Source organism: Poecilia mexicana, unplaced genomic scaffold, assembly GCF_051168715.1.
Source record: "Poecilia mexicana isolate PSO_F unplaced genomic scaffold, ASM5116871v1 scaffold_16, whole genome shotgun sequence".
NCBI lineage: Eukaryota > Metazoa > Chordata > Actinopteri > Cyprinodontiformes > Poeciliidae > Poecilia > Poecilia mexicana.
In genome coordinates this window covers 6,453,277-6,479,908 of record NW_028263385.1, presented here as the reverse complement: position 1 = coordinate 6,479,908, position 26,632 = coordinate 6,453,277, and the positions used below count along the sequence as shown (strand labels likewise).

At 36.7% G+C, this 26,632-nt stretch overlaps 1 protein-coding gene and 1 long non-coding RNA gene across 2 annotated transcripts in view; both read right to left on the bottom strand.

Moving 5' to 3' along the window:
* thsd7ab (thrombospondin, type I, domain containing 7Ab) overlaps window positions 1–26,632 on the bottom strand; it is a 198,339-nt gene that overhangs the window by 68,291 nt on the left and 103,416 nt on the right. Inside the window, exons 5-8 of the mRNA XM_088013650.1 lie at window positions 18,932–19,087; window positions 17,341–17,544; window positions 11,004–11,198; window positions 7,120–7,366 (exon numbers count right to left, since the gene is read on the bottom strand). Coding sequence (XP_087869776.1) covers window positions 7,120–7,366; window positions 11,004–11,198; window positions 17,341–17,544; window positions 18,932–19,087 — 802 coding nt within the window. The remainder of the gene's footprint in view (window positions 1–7,119; window positions 7,367–11,003; window positions 11,199–17,340; window positions 17,545–18,931; window positions 19,088–26,632) is intronic.
* On the bottom strand, window positions 21,087–23,178 carry LOC106904473 (uncharacterized). Its single transcript, XR_001414919.2, has 2 exons — window positions 22,835–23,178; window positions 21,087–21,723 (listed from the first exon to the last, which is right to left on the bottom strand). It is a non-coding gene; the product is annotated as an uncharacterized LOC106904473 (long non-coding RNA).

Below are 26,632 nucleotides of genomic sequence, written 5' to 3'. Positions count from 1 at the left end.
TGGTTTGGAGCATACAGGGGTCAAACTAACAGACTAATAAAACAACAGAAGTAATTGTTGCTGTCCTTCAAACTTCTGTGTGATTCAATCCACAGAGACATTCTAGGGAGCAACCGACATTCCAGATCATCCTGAAGTTAGAAAAACTGATGTTTATCCACTTCTGATGCGTTTTGACTAAACACATAAATCGAATATTTTGTTTGTTTGTGCTCTCTGCAGTAATGACTGTTTTCTGAGCCCATTTGAAAAAGGCAGCAATTACTAGCCTGTCTTCCTGATCAGTGGTGGAAGGTTACCGCTCACTGACATAATGTTTACGGTTTGGTTAAGAAATAAAATATTTATTTGGATAAAACATGGATAACCTTTTCCAGAATTTAAAACCAAATCCTGGCACTGTTAATCTCAAAGCACGCGATCCGTCTTATTTACATTGTGGTACCACAAATGACTGTAGATTAGGATTAATTTACAGCTTTTCTATGCTCAGAATAAATTTGGCCTCTTCTTGTTTAGTTAATTAACTGCTGCTTTGAAAACTTCCTATTCAACATGTTGATTAGCAGAACCTTCAGCTAAAAAGCATAATTGGTAATCAACCTAACAGGACCCAGCACGCCCTCAATGTTAATTGAGCTTAAACTTCGAATCATTTTCTCCACGAGGTTCAAAATAATACATATGCACATGTGAAGCCTCAAAATAACATTGCTTTACAGAAAGTTGTTTTTTTAGTCAGTTTCCTGGTAAAGACGTGACGATCCAGCACAGTATAAACATTTTTTAAAAGGGTTGAGATTATTGACAAATAATGACACTGAATAATAAAATACAGTAATATTAGTCAGATTTTTATATTTAAAGCCATTTTTGAATTTTTCTTGGGATAATTTTACCAACAACGTGCTTACAGCAGCTAGCTAACTATAGCAGCTAGCTATTATGTTGGAATACATGACTTTACAGTTTATTTGCATTTTACATTGTATCTAAGAAAACACAACTAAACAGATTAGAATAATTAAGTTCAGTTTTCTGTTTTTGCTTGTTTTTTTAGACTTACATCCATATTTTCAAGCCAAATGTTTATACTGTCCCAAAGTTAAGCTAAGTCAGTACAGGTTTTATGTTTCCCTCCACCGATCTTATGGTCCTTTCAGTCACAAATAAGCTCCGTTCTGCTTTGCTGAATCTCACAGAACATAAATGAAAATGTAAATATGGACAAGACAAAGATTGATGGCAGAGAGTAGTTTCTACATTCATGCACAAAGTGAGATTAGTGATGCAGCTCACAGAACACCAATTTAAAGCTTCGCTTTTAAACGAGCAGTTTAGAGAGCGGCCATTTGTCTACAGCCTGACAGACCGTCACACATTGTGTTGTTTGGGCTGATGGACTCTATTTAGAAGTCTATTCTTAAACATCCCCATAACTCTGTCAGTTTAAGCATTACAGAAAAGGTCCACCAAGGAGAATGTGCTAAAAACTTAAATTCAGTGACGCATCTTCAATCAACTGTATGCATTTCTCAGAAAAGGTTTGAACAGACTCAGATGAGGCCAATAATAATTACAATCAACAACTAAGAGTGTGATAAGGGGCTTGTTAGGACACTAATCATTTATCTCTGGCTCAAAATGAGATGATTACATAAGATCATTGACAAACAAGAGAGAAAGTAAACCGTAATTCCTTGCCTACTCTCCAACTCACTGAGCTTTTGTTTAACTCACTTGCCAGCTCAAGTTGTTTTTTTGTTTTTTTTTGTTTTTTGTTTTTTTAAAATAAAACCAGGCGATCAAATATTATTCAGGACTTGCAAAAGAGGAGTTATTGGGTGTTTTTCACATTGGTTTGATTGGGGACCAAAATTGCAACATTTGTTACATTTTCAGTTGGTGTGGTTCACTTTCACACTGGAATGTGACAAATAATCCAAACAAACTGAAAAACCTGTTCACTTCCTCCCATGCGGGGGCGCTGGACCAAGAACTACTGGAGGAAATGATACAAAATCCTCAGAAGAAGACACTGAGCACAACTTCCTTTTCCACAAAACAAACAAAAACGTAGTGGCATCAGATTTAAAGAGTTGTAGGATTTCTCTTCCGTCTTTGGTAAAATACCATGAGCCATTTCTCTTGCTAGCGCTAAACTGGCACATTTGTTTTGGTTTTATTTACCCAGAATGCCCTGCGCTGTAGACCGCTTTCTGCTTTTGTAGCTGACATCCACATATGCATTGGAACCGCTCCAGAGTTTACTTCAACCTAACCAAGACCCTGGTTTTGCTTTTTTGGTGGATTACGGCTTCACACTTCCCTGAACCGGACTGAAGTTTTGATTAAAGCAGACTAAACACAGACAGGGACAACTAAATCTTCTCTAACCATGTTTGCCTTGACGTAAACACACCCAAACTCAAACACGTTTGTTCTCATCCTTTATTCACCAATCAAGATTCATGTCTTTCCTTGACTTGAATCATGCATGACTTGGATTTTTTTACCATAGAGGACTGCAACTAAGATCTTGATCTTAAATCAAACAGCAGCTAGACAATTGAATCTTAGATGGTAGCTTGGTGTACCAACAGGACAATGATCCCAAACACAGGTCATCTTGTTTGCCTTCCTCAACAGTGATCAACTATACAACCATAAATTATGCCAAAAGCTTGAGCTCTGCAAAACACGAACAAGTTACCAAATGCTTGTTTGTGTCATAAAGTTTTAACAATTTTACCATTTGGATAACAATAAATCCACAAGAATTTCAACTCTTGAGCCCATTTTTTTTGTCAACAAAATTCAATTAAATATTATTTATAGACAAAAAAGCCAAGAATTAATTTGACATTCATGTCCAATATGAGTGAAAATTTCACTAAATCAGAACTCCTTGACTGACTCTGCGTTCGGGTCCTGGTGTTGTCGATGGGATCGTTGCAGCGAAAGCAACGAGCCCTGAGCTGAACTTTCTGACAGATGTTTGGATAAACTCATCTATTTTGAATTCGCCTCATGTGGTGTGGTCCTCACAGCTACCCGCAAACATCCTGCCTCTCATCTGCCTCGTGATTAAATTGCCTTAAAGTATCAATCCCATTTAATTACCGTCATTATCATCAATGAGAAATCACCAGTGCCCAAAACGGCAGGGTTAATTAGGCTTTCAGGGACACAGAGATTATTTATCTGTGGTCGCCTGCAAAGGGAAGATATGAACTGGGACTCGTGTTGGGTGTGCTCCGTTTACTTAACCAGCTCTGTCAGTCTGCTTGTTTTCTCTCTGACTCACTTTACGCTCACGCTGCTGGCACTTCCCATCTCGCCCCTGTTTTCATCACAATCTGCAGACATCTGCAGGTACTGATGTCTTTTCCTTATGTGTTTATCAAGCTAACATTTTAAACAGGAAGGATCTAAACAAGCAAACATTTTAGACTTGAGAAAACTGGAGCAGCTTTTCAGAAAATGTCGAGCTAAAGCTCACAAAGCAGCAGCAGAGACATGACAAAAAAACTGTTTATTAATTTAATGCTAATGAATTGATATGCAGTAAAGATGTTGGCAAAAATTTTACATTTACAGTGCTTTTTAATTTAATAAAAAAAACATTGAAATGTTTATATGATGTTTATTTGTTTCTTTTTTTTCTATGAACAGCAAAACTGGGAATTTTCATCTTTTCAGATTTTACTGATTTTCCATATAACCAGAGAATAATTTAGATCTTCACAAACCTAAATCATCTCTTCCAATGAATTTTTCCTATGAAAGTGTATTCTGAATTTACATGAGGGAACATAGGGCTGTGAATAAACTGAAAATGATCGAATACTTATTAGTACCTCTTCCAGTCTTAATTCATCTACATGCACAAACTAAGATCCTGTTGGAAGCAGTTTGCTGCCTTATATTGATCAGAGTTATACCTAATTATGACTAATTTCACTAGAAATGTATTAATTATTTGATTATTTTATTATTCTTACAGGTAGTTCTGACTGCAGACTGATAACCAGAGAATAATAAACCATTTACTTGTGAAAGTAACAATAAAAAAAAAATCATGTTATGCCTAACATTACTATAAATGAAATAATCAATACATAATCGGGAATAAGTGCTTCATGTCTGCTTTAACAGAATCACTTTAACAATATAAAGTCAGTATCTTTAATCAATATTCAAACAGGAATAACAGTTTACTATAGAAAAATAATTTTAAAACTGGTAATATTTAAAGACTGCATTTGAAATAAAGCAAGTTAAGTTTCTGTAGTCCCAGTTTTATTATTTTAATCAGTGTTAAAGCTCAGGTTTAGAAATCACCCCGACTCTGAACCCGACGAGGTGCAGAGAAGTTTTTTCATTAGCTTTTAAACTTCGTAAACCCACAGGCTTCTGATTAAAACGTTTTGGTGCCGAGAAAGAACCGATCCCCATTAAAGCTGCAACTGGTGGGAAAAAAGAAAAGTGTTTATTCTGACAGATTCTGAAACAAACTAAACTGTTTATCTTACAAAATGCCTTCAGATGACATTCGGTGTTAATTGGCTGGATACAAATAAACTCATATTTCTGTTCATCTTTTACTTCTTCTAATTTAATCACTTTTTTATATCCTGAAGGACTGATTATAAGAATGTCTTCAATAAACCAGTTAAAAAAATCATTAAGATAAAAAGTCTTTCTGTTTAATGAGACTCAGTCAGACCAAAATAGACTTTCTAATGATGTGTGCAGCTGCATCTGATTGCAACGTTTGATGTCTGCATGCGCAGGAATTAGAGCGATGCAGTCACAAGCTGGTGTCAAATAAAAGTCAGAGGGTTTTGGGTTTGTAAAAATCAGTGTTGGAACTTTAAAAATAGATTCTTTTTTCTGTTTCTCTTCTTTAGATACATATTCACAAGAGAAATTCAGCTTCATCTCTGCACACAGTGGATTTTATAAGGTGAGAAAGAAAAGTTTACAACAAAAACTCTTGAATTACCTGCAGGAATTAATTCAAACACTCAACATGTTAGACTCATTTCAGTCTCCATACACAATGTGGTGTGAAACTTTAATAGTCAACAAAATACATTTTGTTATTATTTTAGCCTGTCTTTTTGCAAAGAAGCTACTATTGTGAAAATTAGATTTTTTTCCAACGATTTTGTGTATTTAAAGAGCCACTACCTTAATAATATTAATTCAAATATTGCCCAAAGTGAAGACAAATTATGTTTAAAAACCCCCCAAAAACAACAACAAATTTTGCTAAATGAAAAATTATCCCAGATATTGTTGCGATAAACGAATATTGTTGTTTTCAGAATATTTTACCAAGTAATATATTGATAATGGCATAATAATGGAACTGGAAAATATTCTAAAATAAAACACGACGACCAAAAACCGTAAATAAAATGGATCCTAAAGTCGCAGTAATCACAGTTATCCTTCAAAAAATATTAACCATCACAAGGAAATGATTCAGTTTATGTGTTTAATTGATTCATTGATTAATTGCATACTGCGACAGGCCTGGCTTACTGTACAGCAGCGGTGTCCAAAGTGCGGCCTGGGGGCCATACGTGGCCCCTGTACTGATTGTGTGTGGCCCTTCAATTACAATTAAAAATGTACACAAGTTTTGTCTGCCAGCACAGGTCCAGGTGGAGACTTTCTGTTTTTAATTAACACAAAATGATTACAAACAAATTAGAATGTTCTTATAATGGAAAATGTTTCTTCATCTTTGTTGCATTTTCTATGGTTTTATTGTAAACAGGAATACATTTTACTTGGTGACTTTAACTCAAAAGCAGACTTTAGTTCAGCAAAATAAGCTGAGTCTTTCTTTCTGTACAGTTATTTCCACATCCATTCTTAGAAAACCTATAACCCGTCTGTTTATGTTAGTTATTGTGTGCTCAGTTTTAGCAGGTAAAATCTGAGTTTAAATTTTCACACATGATGAATTTTAGCCTGAATGAATCTGCTCACAATCGTCTTCCAGATTTTCCTTCAGCAGTTCGTCAGTGAGATGCTTAGCGGAGATTATTGAGCGTTAACGTTGGCTGGAAGCTGCAGCTCTGGCAGGAGAGCAGAAGATGTGACTGAAGAAAGTGGCAGGACTTTGATTGCTTGCTTCTACGGGCATTAAAACCGAGGTGATGGAGTACATCAGTGACATTTTACTGCTCATGCTAAATGACCCATTTCTTACACTGATGAAGTTGCTGCAGGTTTTGTGACCTTTGAATCTCCTGGAGAAGTCGTTTCCAGGAAACCGAGGGGTAACGAAAGGGGAAAAAGTACCTCTGACACGTTTTAGGCAGCGAGGGGAAAGTATTCTTCATTTATTGTTCATACTTTAGTACATATGAAAACGTCAAACTTTTCTCCTCTCTTCTGGTATTAATTCAGACCAAACCTTTCCTGTCTTGGAAAAATAAGGATGAGCCATAGTGTTTTTATTTGCTAAGTGCCAGAACAAAACAAGAACCTTTTAGATTTTACTGGGTTTTTTAAAATATTTTGTGAAATGGGCACATTTATAAAGACTACGATTAATAATCAAATGACTGTGTTAGCTTCAATTGTTATCAAACATGACTTAAAAGAATTCAAACTTTGTAATTTAATGCCTTGAAATTGGGCCTCTGTCTCTATAAAAACTCCAGCTGTTTCTGAAGCTCCGCCTTCAGGAAGTCATCTCAACATGGCTCCTCTATTCACCCTGTAATAACATTTTTACCAGTGTTTCACTGAGAAGTAGCTCCGATAGTGAGGTCAGAAGATGAACAGTTCCAGCAGGTGTGTGCCAATTCTTGCTGGCTAGTCTGAAGGAGCAGAGCAGAGGAGGGCTGCTCTGTGAGCCAAAAGCTCGGAAGCTTAAAAACTGCATCTCAAAGGCGGGGCTAGGTCCACCCTGCCGTTTTGCAGAGCTGAATGGTTGCCATGGAGATTAAAGGAATTCTCCAACATGCATGAAAGAATCAAAGTACGTTTTAGATGAGGGAATAACATCAAAAAAGTCGATTTTACACAACACTGCCCCTGCCAAACGTTTCCCTTGAAGGTTTCCTGCATTAGATAAAACTGAGATCTGCTTACTTTTTGGGTGGCACCTGTCCCACGTTGACCCGGACGCACATGACCTTCCGGGTCTGCACTCCCATGGAGCAGAGGCCCTGAGCGTCCGCGGCGGGACGCGTCCCTGCGGAGGCGTTGAGCGGTGCGGTGGAGGGGTCCTCGGTGCACGGCCCCCAGGGCCCCGTCTGCCAGTGGTAAACGATGCAGGCGTGTTCGTTACAGTTCCGCACCTCCTGCAGGGCGCTGCTGTTCGGACACAGGGAGCCGCCTGAGGATGGGAAGCAGAGAGTCACAGGGAAGCAGTGCTGGGTACTAACTAGTTACTGTTACTCAACTATATTTACTTGAGTAACTTTTTCTGACTACATGTACCCTTAGAAGTATTTTAATAGGATGCATTTTTTACTTGAGAATTTTTTATTTATTTATCTTAGTTGAGTAAAATTTCTGGATTTTCTGCCTGATGAATGAAAAACATGTTTTAACCAAAGATTCAGCAGACGCAGACACACCTGCAGATTCTGTTAAAGATTCATTAGTTTTTTATTGAAAGAAACTGATTTGAAAAATCTTTCTTTTGTTTTAATTTATTTTTTGTTACTTATATCGGTTATTGTCATTGTGGTCCTAAAAATACCAACATTTCCACTTAACTTTATATTTTGGTCCATTTGAATAAGTAATTTTTAAATATTAAATGAATGGATCCAATTTTTTACCAAATACTTTTTAACTCTTACTTCAGTAATTTCTTCACTTTTACTTAACTAAAAACATGTTCAAGTAGAATTACTCTTACTTGAATTTTTTTTTTTTTGGAAAGTCTGCCACCTAAAGCTACCCCCCCCCAAAACAATAAAGCTAAAAAAAAACAAAAAATAAACATGAGTGGCTCCATAAATTCAAATTCCAGCCGTTTATTGGACTTTAAATTGCGTTATTTTAGAATGCACACCCTTTTCATGTGGTTTTAAAATCTCCAAACTTGTTTCTCTCTTACTGACAGTCTTCTCTCCATTTCTGGTGAGGCAGCAGTCAGTCACGGACTGGGAGCAGAGCTTCAGACACTTAAAGCTTTCAGTACAGATTGAGAGGTGTTGCAGGGCGGAGAGTCCTCCACAGCAGCAGTTCATTGCCGGAGTCGTCAGGCAGCCATCTCTGAATAGAGCGGCGGCGTTCACACACTGGAGCCAAACTACTACAATGAGATCTCTGCCACTTCCTTCCTGCTGACTGTGCCAGAAAACCTGAGCGGACTGAGCAATAACAGCCCCAACATGAACATGACATGTGAAAATGAGCTGGAAGCAGCTGTAGGAGGGACATTAAATTACACTTGAAGCAGCTCTCAGGGAATATTGAACTCTGTGGCTTCGCTACAGAAAGGTGAGAAGATAAAAAGGAGCCGATCAGATCCAACAATGAGACAGCTGCAGCAAACAGACAGCAGGACAGGGAATAAAGGCCGGAAATATTGTTGTTTTTCTATTATTCCACACCCATCCACACACTCGTCTATGGCACTAATGTCACAGTCATATCTAGTTCAAGATTCAAACTCAAGATTTCCAGTTGTGGTAGAATGTATTGATAAACCCAATAACAAGCCTCTAAAATTTTAATAAATAGCCGTTTCTGCATTCAGTAAGTACTTCTTAAAGTTAGACAATGCTGAACATCATTTCACATTGATGTAATTTGGCAGGATACAAATACAGAAAACTATGGAAGACAATTAACTGCCACTGAAAAAAAACAAAAAGACTGGCTTTAGTCTCCTGTGATCCAAAGTCAAAATTCTGAGAAAGGGTAAGAATTTTGACCTTTTTTCTCAGAATTCTGAATTTTTTTTTCTCAGAATTTTGACTTTCTGGTAAATTCTGAGAAAAAAAACATAATTTTGAAAAAATTAAAAAAATCCTAATTGTGGTCCTAATCCTCTTAATTTGAAAACTCTTTCATTTGATTGATGAAATATTATTTAAGGATACAGGGTTATTTTCAAGGTTCTATTCACATGGCCCTCTGGGTCATAAAATCCTTATGGCGGGCCAGATTTGGCTCCTGAGCCTCAAGTTTGACATATATGGTCTATGGGCTACAAAAAGCATATTCCTTACATCTTTTTTAATAAAATACTTCGTAGATAATGAGACTATGTTCTGAGCTCCAACCAAAATGAGCTCTTTTAAAGCCTCTTGTCACTTTAAATCCATATAAGCTACTGGCCTCCCAACTCAACGTTTACACTCGCATGTGAAAATGGTTGCAAACAGATGTGATATTATACATCCGTACATCTTGGAAAAGCAGAAGTGGATCCTTCTGCACAACCAACAAGAATTTGGGAAGTGGTTTATGGATGGCAAGTCAACAACAAAACATTTGTCTTTTCCAGCAGCCACTGTACAGCACATACAGAGATAAAACCAGCTGACCATATGTGCTGGAGTTCAGTTTGGGTTGTTATATACCCGGCTGGGCTTTGCTGGGGTTGCTAGGTAACTGACAGTGCCTGCTGATTTTTGACAACAACTTATTTTCCAGACACCAAAAAACAGGAAATAATTGCCAAAAAAATTTTTTATTTGGATGTTTATTTGTTTTTGGGGTTTTTTGTTAGTTATTTTGAGCAGTTGGGCTGGTTTTAGAAGCCCAACTGCTCCTTTAAGTTTCCTGATGATCAATCACTCAAACAAGTTTATCTCGTATTTGTTTTTTAGACACGACTAGTCAAAATGTTGCTCTTTCTTATTGCATTTCTTTGTCGCAAATGGCAAATGCTTCCAAGAATAATTACTTTTTGCGTCTCATTCACAAATGGCTTCTTAACATGAATCTTGAGCATCATTCATCCTGATGGGTGTCAAACAGTGAGAAGCACTTAGGGCTTTCCAAAGTCCCTCCATAATCACCACAGAATAGGCAGTTATGCTAATTAGGTCATTAATTTGCTTATTAATGCACTAATTAACACAGAGTCCCGTGCAAACATGGGTGGCTGCATATTAATATGATCCCTGCGTCTTACGCTTTGAGTGGTTCCTGCAGTTCCAACAAGTTTCTCCTTTATTAATATGCAACAGACAAGCTGCAAAATCAGCCAGGGATCTTGAAATCTAATCAGATAATCTGCTATGCAGATAGAAAGGGATTCTTTTAGTTATTGTTCTTAAGTATGTATATTCACAAAGATTAGAGACAGTTATTTAATGAAGTCATAGTCCCTCTAAAAGCTACATCTAGTCTAATAAGAGTCAAATATTACCGTAAAGTTCTGGGAACTGGGGCACCCGTGACAGACCTTGATAAAAAACAGATTTTAAATGTTATTATGGCAGGTTAGAGCCGAATAAACTAATACTACAGCAGCAGAACAACAGTCAGGCTATTTCACACAAGACCAACAAGGCCTGACTGAATTAGGCAGCAACAAGCTGAATTAATTCAAAATCAATTATAAGTTCCCCCTAAAGGGGTCTAAAAGGACAACATTTCTTCTGAGCTCCAAACAAGCCGACTATTTTATGCAAAAACATAGCTAGAGGTTTAAAATAGCTACCAGGAATCTTTAATTAGAACCGTTACCCTCCATCACTGTGATCCACGCCACAACCATCGCAGTGACTGAGCAGAATGCACACCCAGATGAGAGGAGAGAAAACAAAAAGGAGAACACACACAGGTTCAAACTCCAAAGAACGAGAAAAGATCCGACAGCGAGATAAAAAGTGAGCGTCAGGCGAGGAGACAGACCAACAGAAATAATCATCAGGACAGATAAGCAGACTGTGAGATAAGGACAAACGCAAAGGCAGACAAGTGTGAAATCAGACACTCTGTGGCTGACAGCAGAGGACGACTGGAAAAGGCGACATCTGAATGTTTTCTCATAGCGGACTCACCTTCCCCGGCGTTGTAGGCCAGAATGGAGCGGGTCCTCATTTGCTTGCCCTCCACGGTTTTGCTGGAGCAGGTCTGGGAGCAGGTCGACCACGGCGTCCAGTCGCTGAGCACGCAGTCTCTGGCACAGGGCACCTCACAGGAAACGGGCTCCAAAACGGCCGAGGAGGAGCACAGGCTTCTGTCCACCGGCTCCCCTGGAGGAAAACCAGACACAACCGGGTCAGAACCAGCCATGTTACAACAGTAATTACAATTTACTACAAAAATGTAGATTTACATAAACTGTGCCTTCTGGCTGGGAACCTTTAGAACAGCGCTGGTTTATTAATTAGTTGAATCTTCTTGCTAAAGGTACATATTAAACATTCTTGAACAGGTAAGAACAGGTTTATGGGCTACACAAAACATGTTACATTTTTTGCAGAAAATCATTCTAAGATAATTAAGTTTTATTCTGAGTTCCAATTAGAATGAGCTGTTTTAGGGTGTCTGTCACTTTAAACCCAAATAAACCTCTGATATCCACGCCCTCCAACTCAACGTTTACACTCGAACTTAAAAATGGTTGCAACATAAAACAGCAATTGGTTTCTGAATGGGAAATCAACAACAAAGCCGTTGTCTTTTCCAGCAGCCGTTGTACAGCGCTTACAAAATCAGCTGACCAAACATGCTGGAGCTCCATTTGGGTTGCTAGGCAACGGGCTGGGCTCGGCCAGTGTTGCTAGGTAACGGGCAGTGCCTGCAGAATGTGACTTAATCTGGAGCTTTTTAAAACGGTTAATTTTCCAGGCACGAAAAAATATTATCCAAGTGACAAAAAACATTTGGGTGTTTTCTTTAAGTGCTTGGTAGTGTTTTTATAAGCAGTAGAAATACAAATGGAGATATAAAATTTAGCATAATAGGTCTCATTTGAGAAGAAGAAAAAAAACCTTTTTGACCTGTTCAGCAAATATCTCCACTCGGATTAAGTCTATTACACTTCAAGTGTATTTGGATGTTTTCCATTTTTCTGTGCTGAAAACTAAATGCTTATAGAGGCTGTTTGTTTTGGGGTTATTTGCTGTAAAAAAGAAACAGGAGAACACCATTTATCGCCAATATATTATTTGGAGTAAAAACATGGACTTAAAATGTAAAGTGCTTCCACTTAAATCAGCTCCCATCTGTGAGTCAGACCATGGAGTCATTTGAGTTTACCTAACATGAAAGAAATGGATGAAAAACTAATTTGTGCTTAAATTAAAGACAGGTGGCTTTCCTTTTAATTTCCTCTTGTGGGTGATTTATTTCCCAATAGACTCTACAACTTACAAGCTGCCATCTGGCTTTTCAGGTAAGAAATATCAACGGCTACATTTGGGAGATAAGGAAAAACAAATTAATTGTAGCAACATTACCCTAAGTCTGTGTAAATGTTTGGTAATTATGACAATATGGCTCCTTCATTTCTCTGTATTAATGAGGTGGCGTGTAAAGTGTAATTAAAACCGCAATTTCTCTTAAAAGTGAGGAGTCACCATTTGAGTTTTAGTGCAAAGTAATAAAAAAAATAAGAAAATTAGTGTCAAACAGCAGCTTGGGCCACTATTCAGCAAACTATATCTAGAAGACACTGAGGAAAATTAGTCCACAACTTGCTCTCTGACGTTGCTAAATCTAACAGGATTGGCGTCAAACATTTGTGCTGCTTTTTTTTGTTTGTGCTGCTGTCATTTTAAAGATATTAATGAGTTAAAAGTTACCAGAGGTCATGAAAGGTTAACCAAACCCACACCCCAACTTGTTATGTCAGACAAATTTGGTGTCAATCAACTCAACTACATTTTTGCAGCAAAAAGTTTTGTTTGTGCTGCTTTTGCTCAGAAGACACTAGTGAAAGTTTAACAGTCAAAATGTCGACTCCTTTAGCCAACCACATTATCCAAACAAAACACTTTGCTGCACAAAAATAGCTGAGTTGATGGACAAAAAAAATGATTTTGTAAATGTGAGCTGCGGGGTGGTTGACCTCTTTGGCTTGCAAAGTTGCATTTGAATGAGTGTTTGGTTGCATTTGGAGAAAAATTTAAATATCAAATCAATTAAAACACCCCTCATTTAAAACATAGACACAAAGGTAGCACTAGTTGTTCAGGGTGAAAATGTACAAGAAAACAAGGTCAGCAGGTACTCCTGTTTTCTGTTTAATCTGACATTTTTTCCCCGATTTAATTCAACTTACAATTTTGGCTTAGACCTCCATATGAATACAGTGCACAACTACTCAGCAGTTCAGAAATCTCCAATTTGACAACTTGAGATACATAATCATTAAACAGATGTTAAAAAGATTTGCAATATATTATTGACTGAACATTTCCTGCAGAATCTACAGTAAATTTAATCTCTTGAATGTATACATTTGCATCTGATATGCAGGATTTGGGTTAATCTGATTCTTTTCTCTATGAATCAGTGAAAAAAAGAAATCCATAAGAGTGGATTTGTAACGAAGAGGATAATCTATGGAGATTACACAGATGTATTGAGATACAGTTATTGAGTGGGTCAGTATTAAAATAATGAAAAATCTTACATAACTCATTGTATTATTGGTACCTCAGAAAATAAAGTTTATATGTCATAAATCTGGTCAGTTATTTTTATTTGACTGCTAAGTTTTCTTACTCCAAGAGTTCAAATGTTTCAGATGAGGATATTAAAAACAGAAAATATTAATGGATAATACATGGAAATAATGTTTAATGAAAGATTTGAGGATATAATTTAATGTCTGGAAACCAGGCTGAAATTAGTTGGTAAGATTTTCTGTTTTTGCAGTGCAGAAACAGGAAAATATGGAGTTGTAAAGACTCATAAAACTAAAGCAACCAAACAATGTATTTGGTCCATTGATTTTTACAAATACAGCAGATCTAAGGTGGCAAAAGTGTGGCTCGGGGGCCACACTAGATAGAAATATCTGTCTAGTGTTGTTTCTGCTTTCATCCAGTGATAAAGAATATTTTCTTTCACTTTAGCATACATACAGTATTTTATTATGAATTCTTGATAAAATATTCATTGTGGTGGATCTTTAGCTCCAAGAAATCTCCATGAAAATGGGGGCACTTCACATGAAAGGCGCAAATTCACATAGGATTCCTGTGTTTCATCGCTATTGTTCATGTTTTATTGATGAGCTCTTAGTAGCCACTATAAGTGGATTATATTAACCCACATATCTGAGTGAGTTGCTTGATGCTCTGCCATAAATCAAGTGGTTAAGCGATATGTATACCCTTAAAAAAATATGCAAACCTTTCCATGACTGAATTGAACCAAAACCAAAACCCTCACTGCAGCTGACTTTATATTGAGATGTCACTTTGACTGAGATGCAGTGAACCCATCATGACTGAAACGAAAAAGCATGAAAATAAGAAACGACAAGGGACCTGTGTATTTCTCAGGCTCAGACAAAGACGCATGAATGAACAGAACCACCCACTATGAGGGGAGAAACCTCAACGCTCTGTATGCAGAGAAGAAAAAGCTCCCCGACTAAGTGGCCAAGCAGTCAGCTTTGGGAATATCAATAGCCAGTTTCAATAACATTTGTATCGACTTTCGCCTGCTGTCTGGGGCCTGGCTGGGTGGCCTTTTCTGGGGGGGTTTTATGACTGGTACACACTCAGAGAAAAAAAAAACAACAAAAAAAACACAACATGCGGCCGCAACGTCGCAGTGAAAAATCACCGAGGCGAAAAGCAGATCGAAAATCCAAAGAGAACAAATCAATTCTCATCAGATGTGAAGGAGATCAATCAGCTGAAGTCACAGAGAAAGAAGAAGAAAAAAAAACAAGTTTCTACAGGTAAAACCGTACAGAACACCAACATTTTATACATAAACTGCTTAGATTTATTTATAAGTAACTGCGTTTGAGCATATAATTAATATTTATGTAGATGAGATTTGTAAATAACCTGACAGCCAACAGCTGCCTGCTTTATTAATTACCATGATAATATTCTGATTCCTATTTTTACTCTTTTAAAAGTAACATTTGTGTTAATTTCATGGTCAATGATAGTACTAATGATAATGCTATGGTTTTGAGATTAATACTGCTCTTCCCAATCGCTTCCTTTTTTTATTTGTTCCTCTTACTTTGAAATGTAACTTCACATATAATCTGCTCTCTAAAAATTGTTGCTCAATTCTTATGACTGCACACTCAAACTTTATATTTTCTAAAGCATTAACATGTCTTTAGTGAAGTTAAACTCCATTTTGGGTCAAACATTTTTATAGACCATGGCGTTTTTGTCTTAAATATAAAATGTATTTATATTATGTACAGCTGTGGCTGAATTACTGTTATTCTTTCAGCAGTTGCTTTTTTTGAGTCTATATTATCCAGTTAGCAAGTATTTCAATTCTCGATTAATCACGATTAAACTGATTTATCGTTTCAGTCCTAATCACTATAGTTATTAAACCAATTGAAATCGATTTTCTAAATCATCTATACTTTTACAGATTTTCCCAATTAAATATGATCATAAAATTTTTTTTAAAAATGCATTTTTACCATAGGTACATCTGGCAGCCCACTAGTTTATATATCAACCAGTCTGTTCTTTTGTTTCATAGTGAAGAGAGAAAAATCCTATTGACGATCAAACTTTGTGCTGTTGAATTATATTTTTTGCATGACGTCAGTAGAGGCAGGAAAGTGAAGATACACTCTTGTGCTGTTGTTATTTGTTATTCATGTGTCCCTGCAGCCCCTTCTATCAGACAGAAGAGTTAAACTCAGGACAGCCAAAACAAGTCGAGGCTTTATGCCTTAAGCTGTTTAAAATGCGTCTAGTTTCTCATCAGCATCGATGCGGCAGGTGAACTGAAACACAACCATCAAGATAAGAGCCTGAAGCAAACGTACAGCACTCTGAACTCCAAATACCACATTAAAACTAATGAAACCGCTCACACTATCCGCTCCACTCATTAAAATACAACCGTCTGAATGCTGTGTGAAGTGTGTGATTTGTCTCGAACTTCCAATAAAGTGCAATAGTTCATTTGTTTATTTGATATTCAAAAGTTGTTGCACAATTTGTTCATATTTTCCAATAGTAAAATGCACTAGTCAGGATTAGGGCTGAAACGATTAATCGAATTAATCGAATTAACTGTGATTAATCGATTATTTAAATAATCGTCAACTAATTTAGTAATTGATTAATTGTTAACTAGAGTATATAGACTCAAAAGCATGCAATTTGCTGAAAGAACAACATATTTAGAGAGGTAATTAATGCGTTTTGAAATCAATGCCAATTTCGAAAAAAAATCTAATTTTTCAATAAAAATCTTATTAGGATGAATTGATTTTTGGTTGTATCAAAATTAGTGAAATGGAAACACTTTTTTGGATCCTAAGAGTCACATGACCAACAAACAGGTGTTGCCACTGGCGCAAACAACAAAGAAGACAACAGGAAGTGGTTGAAGGATGAGGGCGCTGCATGTTCTTTCATGATTTATCGCGTGGAAAAACTTATTCATGTGTGATTTAAATGTGTTTCTTATTTAATGGAAACACGGCAACTGTTAAATTGTTTTTATTTATTTTTTTATGAGCAAAATTTCAACATTTTGTATGTATTTATAATGGAAATGCAGCTTATGCTATCGCAGAGCTAATTACATTACCTTTAGATATAAGGAGTAATAAAGGAAAGCAGTAATAATGTAAAGCAGCAAAGAGTGGAAGTTACTCCAACTCCCAGAGTTTCTGAGGACTGATTTGATATACTGAGAGGGAGGTTTAATTGTGCGTGCAGAGAGGAAACTGTAATGAGACAGACAGCAGGGGGACGGGTGGCAAAGCTGAATCAAGCAAGCGTTAAAGCAGGAGAGGTTTAAAAAAAAAGACAGAGGGAGGAAGGATGAGGGGAAGAGGAGTTGTGTAATGGAAATCTCCTCACGTTCGTCAATGTCCACCAAAAGCCGGAGGGTCAGCAGATAGGTGACCTTCAGAAATACGGTGTTTTTCTTGCAAAGCCTGGCCTGTGTGTCACTTTTTTTAATTTGACAAATGGAGGTGGATTAAAAAAAATCACCGCAGTACAGGGATGGGCAAATCAGAGCTTGTTCGCTTGATGATGTCAATCATGAAGCGGCGTCTCCTAGGACGGATGTGCTTAATTTGAACAAATGACTCACAGTTTTGAAAACACACAGCATAATAAAGCATCATTGCCATCTGCGCACCATCTCATCACTCTGCAAAAATCCCATCATCCGATCGGACACTGAGATCAAATTGCCTCCGCTCACCGTTACTGCTGATGCATTGAACTTGAGGCAGCTGAGTTCCAGGGCCACACTGCTTCCCGTCATCAGGAATACACCTGTCCAGGCTGACCAGCTGCCATTTGTAGCAGCTGGGTTCATCACATGGCATGGCCTCTACTAGGTGAGGGCAGCTTCCTAGGCCCCCGGTTGGTTCGTTGGTAATCTGTCGTTTCCTCAGTTTGAAGCCTAAGGGTAAAAAAAAAACAACCCAAAAAGACTTCAAAATACATCCTTCCATTGGTTTGAATACAGTCTATCATCAATATAAGCATAAATCAGTGACAATATAAACCACGATAGACGTGTAATCAAAATAAATTAGGATAGAATATTCACAGAATTCTGATCCAGAACCGCACAGCATTCTGGGAGATGTAGACAGAGGAAAGACATTAGCTGCTCAGCTCAACCTTTCACAGCCAGCTAAGCAAAGTTGGTGGAATCAACTCTCACTCATTCTATGGTTACCTAGCAACTCACTCACTCTTTGGTTACCTAGCAACGACCTGCTGAGTAACTGGCACAGCAGCAGTTTAAAGTTTCCCCACTTTGCCTCATAACTACTTAAAAATTAAAAGAAAAACAACAGCGTAGAGTGAAAACTGGATAAGGTCACACATCCAGTTTGGCAGTATTTCAGAAATTTGAAACAAAAAACTAATCCATAATTATTGATATGGACTGGTATAAAACACTTACATCATGATACATTTGTCTGCCAGCCGTAATATTTATTCAATTACATTTACTAGAGTAACAACTTTACGTAGTATTTTCACTGAGCTGTACTATTTACTTTTAAATTAGTAATATTATTGTGAATTGCTGCTACACTTACTTGAGTAAATTTTCTGCATATCCAGAAATGTTACAGAAATTTCTGGATGTGCAGAAAACATATTAATTAAATGTTTGTTTTTCAACTCAATGAAAAACAAACATATTTTACCAAAAACATATGAGACACAAACATACATAAGATCTCAGTTTTTCACACCAGCTTTGTTGTTCTCATGTTATTTTCTATCTGCTGAACCTGTTGTGCCATTTAGAGAGTAATAATATGCAATAAATATTCGAATAGAATAGAATTTACTTTATTGATCCCCAAGGAGGAAATGCCTATTATTTGACAACTACTCCATTCTAGATGTTAAATATTAATAATGCAAATATAACCGTAAGCGATAAAATCTATAAGATATATAAATAAATATTGTCACTGGAAGCACATGTTGAGTTTAATATAATAAAAAGTGTTTCTTTTGCCTGAATGTGTTGTTTTGTACTTATTTGTGGTCATTTTCTTTATTTCAGTTTTTAAAATGCCAGAATTTACACATAGCTTAATATTTTGTCTGTTTGATGACATTATCTTAAAATATTAAATCCACCCAGGCGCTTTGTGCAGCTGAATGGTTGCCATGGAGATTAAAGGATTTCAAACATACATGAACGAATCAAAGCAACACTCCAGGTACGTTTTTGATGAGGGAATAACATAATAACACAATATAAAGCTCAAAAACGTCCATTTCACATAATTCTGACCCTTTAAAGTTGATCTTTTTACCTTTCCTTCCGGTCTGATTGTTGCAGTTCTCAAAGATGCACGGACCCCAGGCCCCCCATGGCGACACCTCGCAGTCGATGGGACATGGGATCTGGCAGAGCTGGGATCTGTTTGGGATCGGACCCGTGCACAGCTGGTTCTCCACCGGGCGGGAGGCTGTGCAGGTCAGCAAAAGGAAAGGACAAAATAACCAGCATGAAAAACAAACAAACAAACCTGATTGGATCAGGAAACAAGGATGCAAAAATAATTATTTACTCATTATTGGCATAAAAAAATCCCACAGGGAGAAGCTGAAAACTGCATCAGAAGGAAAAAAAAAAAACATGCCTGCGAGGTAGATGCTATTATCCCTCTGTTTGGTTTCTCCCCTCCCTGTTAGCATGTCAGAATGATAAATTAGCAATGATTATCTCTTGCAGCAACTTGATAGCAACTAGAAGCATGGTGGAGCTCTGCTTTCTGACTCTCAGTGGAGATGCAGAGAGGATATAATGCAACACTAAGGTGCAGCAGAACACGGAGGCTGACTTGGCTCATGTTTATTCTATTATGTGTAATTTGGCTTCTTTTTCCCTCATGGTGCCATGTTGAATTTAGAAACTCCTCCACTTGATGCATCTGGCAAATGGATGGCGGTTTGAAATATCACCGCAACGTTTCTATGAAAACAGATGCTACCTGCATGCACAGCATCAAAGAGACACACAACAAAACAAGCAAACATGTTCTTGAAAGACACTGGCATAATGTACTTATGTTTGCATATTTTACTAGTATGCTAGTTTTTTCAATGTATTCCGCCAAATATTCTGCAATAAAGCTTCTGGTCGCTGTTTGAGGTTTTACTCAGGAATAGAAACTCATCTAAACCAAAGCTGCAGTTTCAAGTTGTTCACCTTGGTCACAAAGAACTTGTCTGTGCAATTTTAATTACACCTACACTGTAAAAAGCACAAAATCTTATCAAGTATTTTTAGTCTGGTTTGTGGTGCAAATATCTTGGTACACTTAGAAGTAACTTTTCAAAAAGATGTAGGAGCTTGTGTAGGTAAATAATCCATTAATATCGATTAAGAAAACAACTATTTATCTTACAACATGTTCTTGCTATTAAATGTCTTGCTATAAGAGGAATAATCTGCCAGTGGAACTAGAATGTATTTTTAAATCAATATTAAAGGAATTATTTACCTAAAACAAGCTCCTATTATCTTGCTGAGAAGTTAGTTAGCTCTGTCTTATTTCAAGTCTGCTAAGAAATTTGCACTGGAAAGCTTGGTAAGATTCTGTGTTTTTGCAGTGTGGCTTACAACCAAGCAGCTGTAAATTATGGAGAACCCAATCCAATTCCAAGTGTTTGATCTTGACATTCTCATATTGTTGGTATCTTTGTTTAGGATTAGATAGATGACATAATGCCTGTCAGTCTGTGATTTTATACCAGCTGCACTCAGATCGCTAATCAGTTAGCTGTGCAGCTAAAATGCATAGCTAGCAACGCTGTACGTTCAGTTCTAAAGAATATCAGTTTTCTCTACCCTTTTTGTTTTGGTTTATCTCTTGAGAAATGCCCATTTCATTTCATTTAATATCATTTTTCTAATACTGAACATTAAATGAATTGAATTAAATTGATCTGACAAAGGTATTACTGATATTGGGCTTAAGTATATACAAAATCCCATTATTATTGTTTGCCATCACCCTAATTTATTGCGAGATTTACATCTAATTTTGTTTTGAGTTAAGAATCATTTTGAGCTTAACTGTAACACATATAGTGCAAAAACAGCTGTTTGAAAAACGGTTGGTTTTATACAAATGGTACCATTTTTCCACGTCTTAATATATATATTTTTTTCATTTTCAACACTAAATGTTCTAATTACTCTATAAACAAGAGAAAATTATCAATTTAGAAACATTATAAGGAATGCACACAAAAGGGAGGCAATTTGTCAGATACTTTTAATATGCTATTATTAGAAAATAGAATAGTCTTATTTGATAACTTAAAGATCATTTAGGGTGCAAATCCAGGTGATTTTTGTTCGTGTCCAGTTCAGTCTGAAGACCCACCTGGACGATCTGCATCCTTAAATAAAACTTCTGAAAACTATTTTATAAAAATAAAACAAGCTTGTACAGTTGTACCTTTAAATCACATTTAATCAATTTTTAAAAATAATAATAAAAACAGCAAATTATTTAGAAATAGCAAAGGGTAAAATTACAAATGCGAAATTCTGAAGTAAAAGCAGATTGGAAATATAGTAAGCGTAAGATCCACACAACTGATTTCAAGGTCATTTAAACTTTATTTAACAGTAAAGAGTATGCTTGTGATTCCAGAAATAACATGTTTTCTCAACCAGTGATTTCTTATCTGAACAGTTGATGAGTTTCTCCCATATTTTTCTCTGCTTTACCTCAATTGATGTTCTTTTCCAGTCCATTAGTTTTCTCAAAATATTTTAATGCCAAGGCTTGAGCAAAGAGAGAGTGAGGAAAGGAGGGGTTTCAGGTGACTTACAAAATGGTATCTATAGCAAAATGTCCCAATGCCGATTCCCACACACATGATCTTCAATCTTCCATTGAGAGAGAAAAGAAAATAAGGTTGTTTGGTGCAGGAGTGTCAAGCAAACCTGACATTAAGAAGCCGTTTTGAGGTAGGTGGGATTAAAGGTTCTTTGCTGAAAACCAACTATGCTTTTTTATCAGATATCCTCACAAGTGTATCTGATGCTGCAGAAGCAGAACTGCACCTTTTCTTCAGCTCATGTTGCCTGGAAACAAAACATTATGATTTTAGAAAAAAAAAACATTTCAAATCTCCAGTTGTGCTACATGATTTTTCATATACTTTTAGAACATTTCCACTACATTGGTTAAACAAACATGCCATAAATAACTGAGGCAGAATAGATTACACTTAAGTGTGGCATTTGCTAGACTGCAAAAACACAAAATGTTACAATGAATTTTTGTCTTCAGATACCTCAGTACACTCAACATAAGACGAAATTAATTTACAAGTAACATTTCAGAAAGATATTGGAGCTTGTTTTAAGTCAACAATTCCTTAATATTGATGTAAAAGTATGAGTTACACTGACAGATTATTTCACTTTTAACATAGGAAAAAACGTCTTTTTATAAGTGAAATAATGGAACTAGTATTTTTTGGAATCAATATTAAGGAATCGTTTACTTATACCAAGCTCCAATATTTTTCTGAAAAGTTTTCTTTTATTTTACGTTTAACAAAATAATTGCATTACAAACTAGACCAAAAATACTTGGTAAGGTTTTGTGGTTTTCTGGAATATAGATGGTCTTCAAACTGTATAACCAATGTACATTTTATGTTTCCTTCCGTAAGTTTTTCCCTACTGGCCCTTTGTAATACGTCACTTAATCATTCGAGACGCCATGACGGACGTCGAAAATGAGGATTGGGAGTATTGAACAGAACGACTGAAATTGTTTTCCCAAGTTGTTTTTGCCAGTTTATTCGTGGCTTCTGCTTGTTGGAGTCGAGCTAATTTGTTTATGAACGTAACACACCTGGTTGGGGCTTATAGACGGGGGAAGTTGGAAACAGCTAGCTTAGAAGCACGTCAGGTGGGACCCACACCTCCACCCACCTTAATTCACCCCACATGATTTCGGTCACCATGTCATAAACAGCGTGTGATTCTTACATGGGAGCAACATTAAAAACGTACAAAAGACGAAATGCTAACAAGTTTTTTCCCCCCATACATGCTAGGCTACATGAAGGTGCGGCACTGTCTCCATGGTTACCAACGGTTAGACGTGTACCTTCCCCAAAATGCCTTATTTTATATATTTCTAATCATATTTACTTATAAAGTATATGAACGTTAATCTTACCTTGTAAAACGTGTTGGCTGGAAATCCGCGTTACATCGAGGGCTGACAGTCATTATAATTAACGCCCTGCTATGCCGACGCATCTTTCCTCATTGAAATTATAAAATAAAATAAGTTTGGTTTGCATCCGTTTTTCTGCAGCCGACCATGCAGCACTCTATGACCATCTCTGAAGAGAAATCACCTAAATGGGAGCGATATTAGGCTACAGATTTCTGTTTTTAGACCAGCTTCCAAGGAAGCGTCGGTTGTTTTGACGTCCGTCATGGCGGAGTGGGCGGAGTTCTGAGAGTGTGACGTCACGGGCAAAGTGTCAACAGTTGGCAAACTTATCCTGCGGCACTTTTCCCGACGCCGTTAACATACATAAGCTTTTGGTGTTTGTCAAATCAGAAAATGACTATGCTGTCCAAATTATTTTACAAGACACTTTAATAAACATCCTGTCATTTTCTCTGAAATAATCACAGCAGCTTTGAAATAAGTGCCTGCAATCAACTCGTGACATCTCAGGTCCTCATCAGCACCTGCTACTGTGAAAAGACGTGTTTTATTTTAATTACAAGTCTCAGAGGAAAACAAAACAGCCTGAATTGACACCATCTGTTCTGTAAACCAGGACATAAAGTTGATGTCTGAAGGCATCAGCCATTGTGTGAATATACAAAAAAAAAAGTTTAAATATCTTTATTTATGGAGCCACATGGAGATGTGGGGGAATTTTTTTTCTTTTGCATTCCCTTGCAATAAATAAGCAAACACACCCTGGTTTATTTGTTACAAATGGCAATTTAAAATGGCAAATACCTTTAAAGACACAAGTTCCTACATTCTTAACTCTTTGGTGCAAAAAACCAGATTGAAAATCCCTCTATTATTGCATGTTCATGTTTGTTTGTGTAAGGTTGAGATGGGACTGGATATGAAAACTTTATTAATCAGATTACCAACAGAAAAAAAGACACAATCAAAACTGTCAGATTACCTTATTACCCTGTGAAAATAAGTTAAAAAAAAACTCCAAATAGTCTGGATTTTTTTATTTGGTTTCTGTTTATGTCTTAGAAGAGACGGAAATGATTGACCTGTTTTGCTTTTGCATTTTGCACATAGGTTTGTGGTGCATTTCTATTCATAAGAAACTGATATAAAACTTGAAATATCTCACAAACGAGACACTAACATAGATGGAAGCAAAACTTACAAAAACCTTATATTTAACTTGACTACACAAAGACCTGCTGGTTTAATCGATTATTCTTGCTGTTTTAATATTAGTTAGCATACTGTCAGTCAGTGGACTACGACTGTTTATCACGTCATGATAAAATAAGTTATGTTACCACTGAATCAATGAGATGTGTGTTTAGGACCCGTAAGCATTAAAAGCAGGTGAATTGATGAATGATGAGAGCAAATGGCCCCAAACGCCAGATATTAACTTGCTAGCAATTTTGTTCACGGTAAAAAAATGAAGTAATATTTAACGTGCAAAGGACAAATAAAGTTATTTCTTAGTTTGTTCACAATTAGAGGGGCTGCGAATTGTAAATGGTTTTATTAGCCTAATTGTAAATAGTTTTAGTAGTTAGAATAATTCACTTTTAGTTGCGTTTTGAAGGCAACGTGTGCAGTAGAGTGGCTGCTGACGCAAAGTGACGTCGACTGATAATCCCTCTATAGCAGAAAGACTCAATTATGCAGCATGAACTGACCAGTGCATTACTGTGAGGGAACGCAATACATTTGGTAATGCAAAAAGAAAAAAATCCCCCATGTCCTCTAGGGGGCACTGTACGCTCCTTATGTAGGTAGTCCTACAGTAAAAGCATCTCCAACTGTTTCAACAAGACATCTAAGAGCTTGAAGTCTGAACCATCGTTCCCTGAGAACTGTGGAGAGACGACGGGCTTTTGAAATGCAAAATGTCTAATTCCCAGTAAGAACCATGCTGAAAGTCACATACTAACTTTGTTGATCCTCTGTTAATCCATGCATTACTGGGGAATCACTCACTTCAATCTTTACAATGGTGAATATTAAACAGAAGACCAATGTAATACTAGTGCTGAAGTGAAGAAATGAAACATCCCTGTTCTCTGCTTGTCTGTAAGTCCATTTGTAGTTCGCTCTCCTGTGAGATAAAACTGACAGCACTCCACAGGAATCCCTCCTGCATCTGTGGCTCACCAACACTTTGCATCTATATTCTGTTTGTGTGCGAACAAAGTTTTTCCTTCTTCAGTCTCTCTGCAGCTCCAACTCCTCCGTTTTAAACACAATGAAGAACTTTGTTGTAGCAAAATTCAGCGCTCAGATCGAGTGAAACACTCCAGTTTGAGGTTGTAACTCTCCTGAAATTAAAATGTTTCAAAGTTATTGGAAATTGAAAAGAATCGCAGCTACACTGAGCGCTTCTGAAGCTCTGCTGAAATCAATAGTTTTCTTTTTGTTTGCGAAACGATGCTGTGTTCAAACAGTGGAAAAAAAGGCATCAAATAGGAAGAAGTCGTGGTAAAAATACAAGAAGACAACCGAAGTGGAGAATATCGGAGAGTGGAAAGATTACAAGGGCAGAGAGGAAACAAGGAAAAGAGAGAGCAGTAAAAAAGGAAAAGCTTAGAAGAGGATAGGATGATAACAGAAGAGGAAGAGGATTAAATTCGGTGACAAATTATCCGACCTTTAGTGGGAAGAAAAATGAAAAACAAAAAAGCAAAGACTTTTTTTCCCATCAATGCAAGTAAATAAACAAAGAGATACTCTTAGTTGGTTGTTTCTTCCACCCAATCTATGGTTTGCTTGTTACTGTATCAAAGCCATTACACCAACTTGACTCGACATTTTAATCAATCCAGAGCTGTTTTATTCCAACCTGTGCAGGTATTTTGTCTTACCTGATTAAATTTTACACAGTTGTGTAATAAAATCTCATGGCACATGATCTAATAATTAATAAAACATGAAGTAATTTCTTGTTAAAGTGAAGTCTGTCATAAGAGGATATCCTGCTGCAGTTAGCATGGGATTAGCATTAGCATTTTCTCAATAAGTTAAACTTCAGCTTCGCTACTTTGGACATTCTTTTGAATTAAGATACATTTTTTAAACTTATATCTGAATCAGATTAGGGTGTTGTTCTCTCAGTAAATGGCATGTATTATAGTCTTTATAGCCTGCATACTCCAGTAAATTATTAATCTATTACTAAATTAGTTAATAAATATTACTATAATTGATTAATCTGATTAATAACAATTAATCAGATTATTCAGAATGGTGTTCTCTCAATAAATGGCATGTTTTAGAGTATTTAGAGTCTGTAAATTCCAGCAAACGATTAATTGATGAAGACATTAGTTAACAAATGTTACTATAATTGACTAATCATGATTAATCCAAGTAATCAGATCAATCCGATTAGGGTGTTGTCCTTCCAGTAAATGGCATGTTTGAATCTTTAGAGTTTATATACTCCAGTGAACGATTAATCGATTACTAAATTAGTTGACAAGTATTACAATAATCAATTAATCATGATTTAATACGATTAATCACAATTAATCCGATTAATCGCAACAGCCCTCGTTTGCTTCATTATTTCTTAAATGGGAGAGATGGTTAAGAGGAAAAGTGAGAAAACAGAGCAAATATGTAGGAGAATTAGAAGTGGTGGGTGATCCGTGGTGAGAAGAGAGGAGGCCAAGAGGAAACTCAAGGAGAAAAGGAGGAAAAACTGCAGCCAAGAGAGAAAAAAAGGATAAAAAGGAGATGATAGAAGCAGGAAACTGGGTCTGG